This window comes from Colossoma macropomum, unplaced genomic scaffold (genome assembly GCF_904425465.1).
Source record: "Colossoma macropomum unplaced genomic scaffold, Colossoma_macropomum, whole genome shotgun sequence".
Taxonomy (NCBI): domain Eukaryota; kingdom Metazoa; phylum Chordata; class Actinopteri; order Characiformes; family Serrasalmidae; genus Colossoma; species Colossoma macropomum.
Window position 1 is genome coordinate 7703664 of NW_023494794.1, and position 14724 is coordinate 7718387.

General features: G+C 44.3%; 1 protein-coding gene across 4 annotated transcripts in view; it reads left to right on the forward strand.

Annotated features, from left to right (window-relative positions):
• The first annotated feature begins 2734 nt into the window (after window positions 1-2734).
• brwd3 (bromodomain and WD repeat domain containing 3) overlaps window positions 2735-14724 on the forward strand; it is a 51345-nt gene continuing 39355 nt past the window's right edge. For all 4 annotated transcript variants that reach the window (XM_036580020.1, XM_036580021.1, XM_036580022.1 and 1 more), the window contains exons 1-11: window positions 2735-2865; window positions 3030-3088; window positions 3195-3224; window positions 3395-3454; window positions 6277-6427; window positions 8708-8806; window positions 9971-10131; window positions 10215-10436; window positions 12412-12512; window positions 13373-13443; window positions 14588-14688. In XM_036580020.1, coding sequence (XP_036435913.1) covers window positions 2832-2865; window positions 3030-3088; window positions 3195-3224; window positions 3395-3454; window positions 6277-6427; window positions 8708-8806; window positions 9971-10131; window positions 10215-10436; window positions 12412-12512; window positions 13373-13443; window positions 14588-14688 — 1089 coding nt within the window. In that variant the 5' untranslated portion in view covers window positions 2735-2831. The remainder of the gene's footprint in view (window positions 2866-3029; window positions 3089-3194; window positions 3225-3394; window positions 3455-6276; window positions 6428-8707; window positions 8807-9970; window positions 10132-10214; window positions 10437-12411; window positions 12513-13372; window positions 13444-14587; window positions 14689-14724) is intronic.

A 14724-nucleotide genomic window follows, 5' to 3' on the forward strand; every position in this document is an offset into this window, starting at 1 on the left:
ATTTACATACATCCGCCTGTCCATGCTGAAGTTATAAGAAGTGTTTCAGCCCAGACTGCTTTCTGAATGAGGCACAATACAGGACAGCCAATCAGAATAGAGCTAATTTACATGTGTCAGTCTTAAAAGCACAAAAAATAAATACACACACACACATTTTCTAAGACGCTCATCCTTCTGATAAATTAATTTACATTTGATTAAATTACAATTACATTTACATTTGATTACATTTGATTAAATTACATTTAATCAAATGTAATTTATCACGGTCAATATACAGGAACCTCAACATAAGTGCAATAATATTTAATGTTGATGCTGATGAGTGTTATTTTTTCAATCTGAAAGTCAAACAGCCTGCTTGGTCCATGACACTAATTTACCAAAAACTCCTTACTCAAGAGATCATTTTCACTATTAGAGACAGTTTTTAAAGTAATAGTTGCATGTGAGTGTGTTAATTTTGGACAGGGGGATATATTTTTGAACTTTTATAAACACAACCTGTTATAAATGTCCATATTTGCCATAAACCTTGGGGCATTTAGCACTTTAAATGTGACAGTAACTCATACTCCTATTTCAAATGACCACACAGTGGCTGTCATGATCGAAAACACTCGAACACCCTCGAAATCAAAATGTCTGCTCCTCTCCAAGAAGGTGAGTTCACCTGGTTGCCCTCCATTTTCTTCCTTTGCTTGACCCTCCTGCCCCTGGCGGTTATGAGCGATAGTGCATGCAGAGGCCGATCCCGGCCACAGGAGGGCGCGAAGAACACAGCGTTCAATACAGCCTGCAACAGCCAGCCGTGGCCACAGGAGCGTGCAAATAATACAGCGTTCAGTACAGCCTGCAATAGTGTGCCGTGGCCACAGGAGGGCGGCTAATAACACAGCGTTCAATACAGCCTGCAATAGCGAACAGTGGCCACAGGAGGGCGGCTAATAACAGCATTCAGTACAGCCTGCAATAGTGACCCGTGGCCACAGGAGGGTGGCTAATAACACAGCGTTCAATACAGCCTGCAATAGCGAACCGTGGCCACAGGAGGGCAGTAATAACACAGCGTTCAATACAGCCTGCAATAGCGAGCCGTGGCCACAGGAGGGTGGCTAATTACAGCGTTCAGTACAGCCTGCAATAGCGAATGGTGGCCACAGGAGTGCGGTAATAGCAGCGTTAAATACAGCCTGCAATAGTGAACCGTGGCCACAGGAGGGCGGTAATAACACAGCACTCAGCACAGCCTGCAATAGCGAGCCATGGCCACAGGAGGGTGGCTAATAACACAGCGTTCAATACAGCCTGCAATAGCGAGCCGTGGCCACAGGAGGGCGGCTAATAGCAGCACTCAGCATGGCCTGCAATAGCGAGCCGTGGCCACAGGAGGGCGGCTAATAACAGCACTCAGCATAACCTGCAATAGCAAGCCGTGGCCACAGGAGGGCGGCTAATAACAGCGCTCAGCACAGCCTGCAATAGTGAGCTGTGGCCACAGGAGGGCGGCTAAGAACACAGCGCTCAGCACAGCTTGCAATAGCAAGCCGTGGCCACAGGAGGGCGGCTAATAACACAGCGCTCAGCACGGCCTGCAATAGTGAGCCGTGGCCACAGGAGGGCAGTAATAACACAGCGTTCAGCAAAGCCTGCAATAGCGAGCCGTGGCCACAGGAGGACGGCTAATAACGCAGCGCTCAGCATGGCCTGCAACAGCGAGCCATGGCCACAGGAGGACGGCTAATAACGCAGCGCTCAGCGCGGCCTGCAATAGCGAGCTGTGGCCACAGGAGGGCGGTAATAACACAGCGCTCAGCACGGCCTGCAATAGCGAGCCGTGGCCACAGGAGGGCAGTAATAACACAGCACTCAGCACAGCCTGCAATAGCGAACGGTGACCACAGGAGAGCGGCTAATAACACAGCGTTCTATATAGCCTGCAATAGCGAGCCATGGCCACAGGAGGGCGGCTAATAACAGCACTCAGCATGGCCTGCAATAGCGAGCCGTGGCCACAGGAGGGCGGCTAATAACCGCGTTCAGCATAGCCTGCAATAGCGAGCCGTGGCCACAGGAGGGCGGCTAATAACCGCGTTCAGCATAGCCTGCAGTAGCGAGCCGTGGCCACAGGAGGGCGGCTAATAACACAGCGCTCAGCATAGCCTGCAATAGCGAGCCGTGGCCACAGGAGGGCAGTAATAACAGCGTTCAGCAAAGCCTGCAATAGCGAGCCGTGGCCACAGGTGGGCGGCTAATAACGCACCGCTCAGCACGGCCTGCAATAGTGACCCGTGGCCACAGGAGGACGGCTAATAACACAGCGCTCAGCACGGCCTGCAATAGCGAGCTGTGGCCACAGGAGGGCGGCTAAGAACACAGCGCTCAGCACGGCCTGCAATAGCGAACGGTGGCCACAGGAGGGCGGCTAATAACGCAGCGCTCAGCACGGCCTGCAATAGTGACCCGTGGCCACAGGAGGACGGCTAAGAACACAGTGCTCAGCACGGCCTGCAATAGCGAGCCGTGGCCACAGGAGGGCGGCTAAGAACACAGCGCTCAGCACGGCCTGCAATAGCGAACGGTGGCCACAGGAGGGCGGCTAATAACCGCGTTCAGCACAGCCTGCAATCGTGGACCGTGGCCACAGGAGGGCAGCTAATAACACAGCGTTCAATACAGCCTGCAATAGCGAGCCGTGGCCACAGGAGGGCGCTGAAACACCGCGGCGAGAGCCGAGGCTGCTTTGAGGAAAAAGGCCGAACGGTGGGACAATTCAAGAAGGGCCGATTAGCAAAAACAGCCGAAAGACCCGGAGCCCAAACCGGGCCATGGCATCGGAGCGGTATCCGCAAATTGAAGCCGGTGGGCACCGCGATAATGTCTCTTTTTCCTCCCCTCCTCAAACACCTCCTCAACACCACACTTTCTTCTTTTTGTTTCTTTTTCTTAGTTAGCATTTAGCTTCTGAAAGCTAGGCTAAGCTAAGCTAAGGCTAAGCGGCGTCTCCCTCTGTTTTTCCCCCACAGAGCTCTACTTTCTCATTGCCAGGTTTCTTCAGTCTGGACCGTGTAAAAAGTCGGCGAAGGTAAAGACGCACCGCTGCTCAGAACGTCGTTTTGAGTCCGTTTGCGTGTGTAAATGTGTGTGTTTTGGCTAAACCGCTGTGTGTCTGTGTGTCTGCGCTCCCTCAGATCCTGCTGGAGGAACTGGACGAGTACGAGGTGAGCTGTTTATTCGCTCGCAGGGCGACAGCAGCGGCTATTTGTAGCCGTAAATAAATAAGTATCGTCTCGTTTCTTCCAGCTGCCCGATAAACGCTGAAATGGGGGGATAACGAGCTGTGTTTTGTCTTTTTTGGTGTGTTTGTGGCGCCGCGTGTCCGCTTTCGCAGATCATCCCGAAACGCTGGAGCTGGGATGGAAAACAGTTGAAGAGAAACTTCTCCGACTGGGTGAGTAAAACCACTAACTTTAACACCGGGCTGTCACAGACACGCCGCGGGCTTTATTATCCTAACAGATACTACGTTTTTAGTTTTTTCTTATTTTACAAACATCTCCGTGTTCGCTGAAAATGTCGAGGCGGGTGCTGTTTTATAAACTGTCTGTTCGTCCATGTTCGCCGATGTTTTGGCTGAAACTTTTCATATCGCGTAGAAATTTCATTATTTGGTTTGAAATGCGAGTCTTTGTGCGGGCAGGGCGGGAGGGGTTCAGCGAGGCCGAGCAGCGCAGGGCGGGATTGGCTGCTCCTAACGTCAATCAAACGCCGCAGCCAATCAGGTCCCAGTTTTTGTTTGGGTGAAGGCTGGAAAAGCCAATGGGATCGGTCCGTGCGGCCAGACGGCTGGCAACGGCGTGTATCTGTGTGTATTGATAAATATTTGCCTCTCGGGGTATCTAGAACGCGCTTATCAATTGTTATGCGTTCGTTTTCATCTTTAAAGTGATCGTTCATACATTTAATATATTCAATATGTTTTTGGTCTGGAACACAAATCCTGCATTTTTCATACATTCGTAAAAAAGAAGGTTCTTCAAGGGTTCTTTAGTAAAGAAAATTGTTCTACATAGAACCTTTTTGGAAAGGGTTCTGCTGTTGTAACGATGTCAAGCTTGTAACAGTAGAACAATCCTTTCTAGCTGTATAGAACCTAATCTAATCTAATTCTGCCGAACCCTTTGCACGATGCAAAGAATCCTTTAATCATGCAAAGAGTTCTTTGAGTGTTCATGGTTCTATATAGAACCATTTTGTTTACGAAAGAACCCTTGAAGAACCATCTTTTTTATGTGTGTATGATATATTTTCATCCTGCATAGTTCTATATCAAACCATTTTACGCTGAAATCGTTCTTTGCATGGTGAAATGGTTCCTTGTGCTGTAGATTAATCTATATAGAACCTTTTTGAAAAGTGTTTTGTATGACACGAAAAAGGGTTCTTTTATTGCGATGCCAGGCTTACAATAGGAGGACCCTTTTTGGTGCTGTATAGAATCTCTGATTGCAAAGAACCCTTTAGTCATGCAAAGAGTTCTTTTGAGTGTTAATTTTGTCTGCTGTAGAACCCTTGAAGAACCATCTTTTTGTATGATTTATTTTGACCTTGAGGTCCACTTAGGAATTTTGTATGGATTTTGTGTTACTTTTAAAAATGATTCCTCACGGGTTCTTTAGCAAAGGGAATGGGTCTGTTTAGAACATTGAGTTCTGTATAAAACAATTTCATGTGGAACCGGATCTTTGCGTGGCGAAAAAGTTCTTCGGATTGATGGAGAACGTGTTATATAGCACCAAAAAGGGCTCACATAGAATCATTCTCACCCTACAAAGAGCTATGCATGTAAAAAGAGAGGCTTGTTTTTAAATAGAACTGTTCCCTTTACTAAAGAACCCTTGAACCGTTATTTTAAGAGTTTACTACATTTTTTTATCCCGTAGAATAAAACTTGCTCTTTTTCTGTACGTTCAAGTCTGTTGTTGGTAAATTCCCTCTGTTCTGATTGGCTGCCTGTATCTTCGGTGCTGAAACACACCTTATAACCTCCTTATAGCCTCACAGTGAAGAGACGAAGCTGCTGTCAGTCCTGTGGGGTCCAGGTTTGATCTTGTAACAAGAACAAACATGGGAAATGTTGGGCTGAATGTGGGGGGAACAAAGGTTTATTAGGGCTGTGAGCTCAAAGTTGGGGGACGATCGCTCACTGGCTGACATTATTCCACGAACATCAAGCCTGCCATTCGCACACAGAGGTCACATAATTCAAGCCATGCTAAGTTTCCCTCCAAGAACTCCGGTTAGGCATGTAGGTGTATGTTGTGTGTGCAGAGAACACAGTATATGCATAAAAACAAGCATAAACTGCTTGTATTACTTGATTACTCCAGACATTAAAGAGCACTTACTTAAGGAATTCGGGGTGGGTTTGAGGGGGGGCGTACCTTCGTTAGCAGAAGGATTTTGCCGCAATCCAAGTTTTCCCCAGACGTGTATTCTTGTTATACACAGATCAGGCATAACATTATGACCACCTCCTTGTTTCTACGCTCATCGTCCATTTTATCAGCTCCACTTACTGTATAGGTGCACTTTGTAGTTCTACAGTTACAGACTGTAGTTCATCTGTTTCTCTGCATACTTTGTTAGCCCCCTTTTACCCTGTTCTTCATTGGTCAGGACCCCCATGGACCCTCACAGAGCAGGTACTATTTGGGTGGTACTGCACTGCTGGTGGTGTGTTAGTGTGTGTTGCGCTGGTCTGAGTGGATCAGACACAGCAGTGCTGCTGGAGTTTTTAAACACCTCAGTGTCACTGCTGGACTGAGAATAGTCCACCAACCAAAAATATCCAGCCAACAGTGTCCTGTGACCACTGATGAAGGACTAGAGGATGACCGACACAAACTGTGCAGCGGCAGATGAGCTATCGTCTCTGACTTTACATCTACAGGGTGGACTGACAAGGTAGGAGTGTCTAATAGAGTGGGCAGTGAGTGGACGCCGGCCCTGTGGGGATTTGTCTAAGTTGAGTTGGTTGTTATGATCTCACTAAAACAATGAATTTCGTGTTTTTGCATCTGTTGGGCTGAGTACTGAACGATTGTGTTTTGAAATTTTAGCTGTGTTTAGAGACTCTATCCACAAAAGCATGAGAAAAATTCAGGTTTCCATGATTGGAGTCCTTTAAATCGCCTGCTGTTTTTCTAAAGTATTTTTCTCTGTATGTATGTGTATGTGTGTATGTGTGTGTGTGTGTGTGTGTTTTTACAGGTTGCGCTGAACCAGCATATTCCGGCAGATTACCTGTTGCATGTGTGTGAGCAGGTATGTGCGCTGGTGGACGCGCACGTTCCTCCCAGCGTTCCTGGAGTCCGCAGTCTGCTGGGGACTGGACGACAGTCACTGCTCCGCACAGCAAAGAGTGAGTTAGTTTCACTTTCACTCACCGACTGCTGACATTGTCGCATACAACAAGGAGGACATCTGAACTCGGCACACAGACTAGAGCTGCCAAATATCAGTATTGTGATGAGGGGATTAGAGCGACAGCCACTTTTTTTCACATCTTTAAACTGTGTCTAAATATTACTGCGAAATATGGTATTATTTGGTTGGGGTGGGGGAGGGTTGTGGGGTGGTGAAGAGCGTGTAGAAGTGTGAAAAATATGTAAAATCGCTGTAGGAGACAGAAACAGTCAAACAGGAAGTTTAGTTTTAGGCGGCTCACCTTCTTGTTTGAATTTTCCCGTTCCACCTTAAATGGTGCAGCAGTTAGGCTACGTTCAAGTGCCTCAGCTTCTTGTTCGAATTTTACCATTCCACCTTAAATTGTTTGTATTTAGGCTATATTTAGGTGCACCAGCTTCTTGTTCGAACTTTCCCGTTCCACCTTAAATGGTTCGTAGTCAGGTTATGTTCAGGTGCCTCAGCTTCTTGTTTGAACGTTTCTGTTCCACCTTAAATGTTGTGACAGTTACATTCAGCCACCGCAGGCATAGAATGGCACTGCTGCACGATTTAAGGCGGAATGGGGAAATGCGAATAAGAAGCTTCAACTTCGTTCTTGTCAACTTCGAGGAAGATTCAGTGGAGGAATTTTTGGAAGGTCTCTTTTACCTGAACGTTTCCCACTGCACTGCGCTGCCTTGCATACACAGTGCTGTGTCGGTGGTCACTGCATTTGTCTGGGAAGGCAAAACAAAACGTGGGGAGGGCCGACGTTTTCACAGGGCGAGACTAACATGCACGCACCGCCGGACTGGCTATGAAAACAAAAAACAGAAGTTCGGATTACAACACTGAGGCAGTGTGACTTCTATCTCTGCTCAGGACGCCGTTAATCTGATCTATTTTTACATAGAAAGTAGTTGTTTGATGTTATTTTAATGCCTAAAATATTGAGCGTAGAACCTCTTGGTGAATCAGTATTGTGTTGTGGATAAAGATGGGCCTTTTTGAATGGTTTGTTCTTGTTGGATCGCATGATCAGTCCAGATATTCATAGCATCCAGTAACAAACACTTTTTGGTCAGAGGCTCGTTTGTCACAGTGTCGCTCTACTGGTATTGATGGTGAGTAACGAGGTGTGTTGTACAGCCACCATGTTGCTTTCAATTGCCGGTCACTTGCATCCATGTGGTTGATGATTCATGTGGAAGGTAATCAAGAAAACATGAATATTGTCAAATGGTTGCTGTAGTTTATCAGCTAGTCTAAGCCTTGGATGCTCAACCTGCACATACACAGAGCATTTGATGTCTGGCGGCTTAAACTGGCCACAGCTGTCAGGATTTTGTCTGCTGCATTCTGATTGGCTCTCAGCACAGCCTTTCGTACGCACTTCCATGCTGTGGATTTTATCAGTTCAATGGGAAACAAATGTTTGCAAGCAGTTACTCACTTTGCATGTGTGACTGAGCCTTTCAGAGCAAGTTGAAGTCGCTGTGTTGCTTGTACAATTCGTGGGATTTTATCTTTTGAAAGTTCATTCTCAATTCAAGAATTTACTTCCAGGCTTTTACCGATTTGTTTACGCTGTAGCTCTGTTCTGAAAGATCTCCTTCCCTTAGAAGTTATACAAAAACAGTGGTCTGTGGTTATTGGCTTGTCAGTCAAACGACCCTTTCCTGTCAAAGTAGACTAGGTTCTGTGACAACACACCGGACTCTTTGCCTTGCAAGACTTGTACTAGCTGGACTCTACCGATTTTGGCCTATTTTGTGAGTGATTTTGAACACAAACAAAGCAGAAATTGTACATGTTTAGATGTACTTTATTATGACTATTTACTTTATAGTGAAAATAGCATTAATGGTCACTTTGTGCTACACTTTGGCCACTTTGTGCATACCAGACTTCATTATCCGACTCCAGTGGGTGTTCATGTGGTATTTTGTGTTTTAGTCCCACCCCCAACAAAAAAAAGACCTCTTGAAAGCAGAGTAAGTATAGATATTTGGACACCTGGATCAGAGCACTTGGTGGAATTCACTGGCTTGTCACTGGGAAGATACACATTTACCTTTACTTGTTTACTCTGCAAATACAACAGAAAGCTCTGGATGTTCTTATGTATTCCATGCAAGGATTGAAGAATCACACGTATACACTTTAATTTGGTTATTCATATGTTCTCTCTCTCTCCCTGTCTCTCTCTCTGTCTCTCTGTCTCTCTCTCTCTCTCTGTCTCTCTCACTCTCAGGTTGTCCTTACACAGTATGGACCGGTTCTGCAGTTGCTGCCCTCCACAGGGGGAGGCCTCCCGAACCACCCATCAGCTTTGGCAAGCCACCAAACATTGGTAAGCCCCTCCCACTGACACAATTAGACTTGATTGACCACTCTCTCTGATACCCAGTGTTTTTCTGTGTCCATCTTTGTTTTTGCTTACGCCGTGTGTAAGATTAAGGCCCAATCCCTTTTCACCCCTCACCCCTACCATTCAGCCCTTAGCCCTCCGTTTTGTGTGTTCACGTCTGGGGTTAGGGTGGTCCCGATTGTTGTTGAGATAGAGGGCTAGGGTGAAGTGTTAGGGCTACATGGCCCTGCAAACGGAGGTTTTTCAGAGACTTCAAACAGAGAGTTATGAGGAAAAAAAGAAAAACTGGCAAGATGGCTGTACAAGAGACCAAAGAAACACACAAATGAGAATTTTCTCTGTTAAAAATTACGATAACCATCATTGTCTTAGTTTAATGTCATTTCAATGTATTATGGTCGTTTTCTTCATAACAAGCATAAAAAATCACTAGTACTATGCTTACGTCTCAGTAGCTAGCTAGCTAACTTTCCCGTTCCACCTTAAATAGTCCAGCAGTTCTGACGCGTGAAGCGCCAGAATGTAACTGCTGCTTCATTTAAGGTGGAAAAAAAAATGACTTCAGCTTCATATCACTGAAGAATTAGGAGTGGGTGATAATAAATAATTGCCCCCCTCTTTGAAGGCATATGATGCCCTAAATGCAACTAAAGCCCAGCAGTGAGGAGCTGAACTTTACCCTTCTCTGCTATCACTGCAGACTGGCGGGGTCGCCTACAGAGCAGCGCTAGTAGCTGTTAATGAAGTAATGCTCTTTTTATTGGAGGGTCCCATTTCAGAGGGAAGATTTTAACCACTACCCATTGTGGCTCAGCTCCAAGGGGTTAGGGTGACACTCGAAAACAAGGTGTAGGGGTAAAAAGAAGAAATGGGATCGGGCCTAAAACTAAGAAAGTTTAAGATTTAATTTAGAGCATGGTGTTTTCTGGCCAAGCATCAATTGTCACCCCTTTCACCAAATGTTCTCAGTCAGCAATTAGATATTTTCCCTAAATCGTTCAGACCTGTTTAGGATAATGAGAAGAATTTAAATTAATTTTTTCATTAACCACTAAGCCAGATTCATCATTTTATTGCATACAGGAGAGCGATGTTGAGACGTGTTGCCATGTTGCACGTATTTACCACCAAATCCTGTCCCCACAGTGTCAGTCATGGGCGGTCGCCAGGCAACAGGCGTGGCCCGGTTTGGCCACGTCCTTCCTTCCTGTACCTACCAGCACATGAAGATGCACAGGAGGATTCTGGGTCATCTGTCCTCAGTGTACTGCGTAGCGTTCGACCGGACAGGCAGGCGTATCTTTACGGTACTATTTGTTTCTCATCACAACATGACTGTTGATGTTTGTTGACATGCGAAATAGTTTGTGAGGGTCTTTTTCTCTCTCAGGGTTCTGACGACTGTCTGGTGAAGATTTGGGCGACAGATGACGGGCGTCTCCTAGCAACACTGCGGGGTCACGCAGCCGAGATTTCAGATTTGGCGGTGAATTACGAGAACACGTTACTCGCCTCGGCGAGCTGCGATAAGGTCATCCGCGTGTGGTGCCTCCGAACCTGTGCTCCCATCACCGTCCTACAGGGACACACAGCCTCCATCACTTCCATACAGGTGCGCTTTTGGGCAGGGGGTTGGAAAAATAGAATCAGTAACCAAACATCATTTATTTTAGTGACAGTTTGCCAAAGAGAAAAATCTATAGGGTCGGTTTCACAAAAATCTGCTTAAATATGTTTTTCTCATGAAAAAAAGTTTTTAAAATTTAAAAAAATATGTCTTAAGATTTTCTTCTTAAATTTTTTTCTTAAGAATTTTTTTAAGAGCAGGGGGTATTCTTAAAAACATTGTTCTTACATGTTTTAGCCTCAAACATGTCTTAGGCTGTAAGAGTTGACACGATTTGATCTAAATCAGTTATCAAACCCGCACGCTGCCTCTGCTGCTCGTGTTCATCCTCATCTCTTGCTTTCATCTTCACCCCAAAATGATCATATTTTCAATGAAGGCTTATTTTTTTCCTATTTTCTGTTTTTTCCACCATTACCTCTATTTCTTGTCTGCAAAAAGTTTTTAAACACATGGTTTGATGTTTTTCCTCAATTTTGTTGTCCTCTGAGAGGAATAAACTAAATAATGAAAAAAAAATGGTTAAAACATTCAAAATATGTTTCATGTAGTTTATGTTAAGCTGTAAAATGCAACATAAGAAAATAATGGAGATTTTTTTCAAGAAAATCTTAAGGAAATATTTGAGATTTTCTTTTTAAATGAGAATATTTCAGGTTTTTTCATGAATTGCACTTAAGGTCATTCTTATGAACTTCTTGGTGTTTGTCTTAAGAAACTTTGCAAGTTTTTTTTCTTAAAGTTTTCCTGAATGCAACCCCTAAACCCTAAACCAAACCACATGCTCACGTTCCAAATCAAAACATCTTGTGATCAATCGTGCATCATGAACTGCAACAGCCACAAACGAACAATTCTGGCAGCACAAACCTTCGTCGTAAACAGTGTTAGCTCTGAACAGCCGCCAGCGCAGGGATGGGTAATATGGAAAAATCATCTGTCATGATACTTCGACATGATATGTGTCACAATATTTTGACACAGACAAAATCTGCTAGTACGGTCGGTGTAAAAACTGCTTTTAAAAACTTAGAGTACAGTGATTTAATATTCAGTGTTGCACATATTGCACGGCAGAGAAGATGAAAAAGACTCACTGATATATTAATGCTTTTACCACTTCAACAGAAACTTCAAATTAGCTGCTGCTGACATGCTGTGAAAATGATTGTCATGGTAATACAGTCCCCTACCCACAATTATTGGCACCTCCTGAGAAAGACGAGTAAAAAGGGTTTTATGAAATTCACCTTTTGGTGAATTAGCTTAATCTCACACTGAAAAAATGTGAAAAATCCAACCTTTAATTGAAGTGAAATTATTCTGAGATTAAAATAAAAATCCCTTAGCAAGAACTAATTATTTTTAACAAAACCACATGTGCCACAATTATTGGCACCCCTGGAAATTCTTAGACACAAAATGTAACTGAAGCATTTTGTCCCTTTATATTTTACTTTAAGTTGATCAGAGTGTCTAAGAACTTGCAAGCAGTAATCCATGACTTTCACTGTGGTTCCTAAACACTTGTACTTTTAAATAATAACACAGTCGATCATGGAATTTCTAGGAGGGAAGAAATATCATGAACTGACTTGGCAATGGTGGCATCCTATTATAGCACCATGCTCGGATTCAGTGAGCTCTTTAGAACAAACCATTCTTTCACTGATGTGTATAAAGGCAGGCTGCATGGCTAGCTGCTTGATTTTATACACCTGTGGCACCGAGACTGAATGAAACACCTGAATTTAATGATTAAAAGTTGTGTCTCAATACTTCTGTCAATGTAGTATATTGCACAGCCAAAACACTTGTAGCTCTCTAAGATAAAATTTTGTACCTTTGCATGTTTTTGTAGGTAAGAGTTTGTCGTGCTGTATCATTGTTCTTCTGTTTTTTAGCAGTAAAGTATTGCTTTACCTTTGAACTGAAGGTTTTTTTTTGCTTTTTTCTCTAGTTCTCTGCGTCTGCAACTGGCTCTACACGTTACCTGGCCTCTACAGGAGCTGATGGTATGGTCTGCTTCTGGCAGTGGAACAGCCTCACCATGAAGTTCATGTAAGTGTGGTGTTATTATTACCGCCTCCTTGTTTCTACGCTCATTGTCCATTTTATCAGCTCCACTTACTATATAGATGCATTTTGTAGATCTACAGTTACAGACTGTAGTCCATCTGTTTCTCTGCATACTTTGTTAGCCCCCTTTTACCCTGTTCTTCAGTGGTCAGGACCCCCATGGACCCTCACAGAGCAGGTACTATTTGGGTGGTGGATCATTCTCGGCACTGCAGTAACACTGACATGGTGGTGGTGTGTTAGTGTGTGTTGTGCTGGTCTGAGTGGATCAGACACAGCAGTGCTGCTGGAGTTTTTAAACACTGTGTCCACTCTATTAGACACTCCTACCTTGTCAGTCCACCTGTCCACTGATAGCTCATCTGCTGCTGCACAGTTTGTGTTGGTCATCCTCTAGTCCTTCATCAGTGGTCACAGGACGCTGCCCACAGGACGCTGTTGGCTGGATGTTTTTGGTTGGTGGACTATTCTCACTGAGGTGTTTAAAAACTCTAGCAGCACTGCTGTGTCTGATCCACTCAGACCAGCACAAGTGGTACTGCAGTGCTGAGAATGATCCACCACCCAAATAGTACCTGCTCTGTGAGGGTCCATTGGGGTCCTGACCACTGAAGAACAGGGTAAAAGGGGGCTAACAAAGTATGCAGAGAAACAGATGGACTACAGTCTGTAACTGTAGAACTACAAAATGCACCTATATAGTAAGTGGAGCTGATAAAATGGACAATGAGCGTAGAAACAAGGAGGTGGTCATAATGTTATGCCTGATCTGTGTATATGATACATATCTGGATGTATTGTATTGACATATTAACCAAATCTGTGTATGTGGATGTTCACAGTGACAGGCCGGTGAAGTTTACTGAGCGTTCTCGTCCGGGTGTTCAGATATCCTGCTGTTCCTTCAGCACCGGTGAGAATACACACTCATTCACCCACACACACCCTGTTCTCACTTTCACTGGAGATGTAACTCCTTTTAGGCTGCATTCAGATCTCAGAGCGTATCCTGAAAAAAAAATGCACCTGAACTAATTTTTGGATGAAGGAGAGGTGGGTGGTGTTAAGGCCAATTTGTAATCCAGGCGACAAAAAATGACCTAAAAGAGACAAAATTCTGCTGCTGGGGTGTCGCAGACTTTGTACATCAAAAAATCTGAAAGGGCGCAGACGTTGTTGCACACTCTGATTGGATCAAAGCTCAGAGTTTTACGTTCTGGATTGTTGCCGTGGTCACAGTGTGCGGCTGTGTTTTATTGCATGAAACAGTGCTGTTATCAGATGTTCATTGTTACACGACAAAAAGTTAAAAAATTCATGAAATGACCATAATACACATCGATGGGCTTGGCATTGATACCGTACTCTAAAGGAACTGCATTTCTTGGAGGAATATTTGTTTGTCTATTATTATTTATAATAACTTACACAATTTTTTCAGAAAATAGTTTATTTAATCGTATTTTATGTTGGCGGCTGTTTTATAAAAGCAGTAAGCCATTTCAGAGCGTACGTTACCTATTAGCGTCATGCCTAAGAACACCCTTCCCTGTGATAAACTTGCAGTAAGGTACGGCCTTTTGTGGCTTATCTGCGGCTGAACGAGTGTAGCCTGCATCCTCCTTTAGGATATAATGCCGCTCAGAGTAGAATATCACTGCTGTCGGAGCAAAACCTTGTATCTCCAAAATGGTAACTTTACAAGAGAGTGTAAAAACCTACTTTACTTTTAATGTAAGTCAATGGAGTTTTTTCCATGTAATTTTGGGTCATTTGGTCCATTCATCATGAAATTTACACACAATGTAAAGGTAAACAGGCATTTTCAAATTGTCAAAAACTGAAAAACGACAAAAATGGAGATAGGAGGTTTTGTTCCGACAGCAGTGAAATGCTCCACCTTCTGAACGCAGCCTTGATCAATGATACCACTGTTACCATGAATGCTTACTTTAAACACAAAGATTTTTTTAAAGCTGCATCATAATATGATTAACAACAAGTTTCTGTGCTGTTGCTGTGAATTAACTCGTGCCTGTGTAACCTTAAACCCTCAGGTGGGATGTTCCTGGCCACTGGAGGGACGGATCATGTGATCAGGGTTTATTACCTGGGCAGCGAAACCCCTCTGAAGCTTTCGGACCTGGACTCCCACACGGTGAGATGGAAGTGGCAACGGCCCCTACGTTTGATT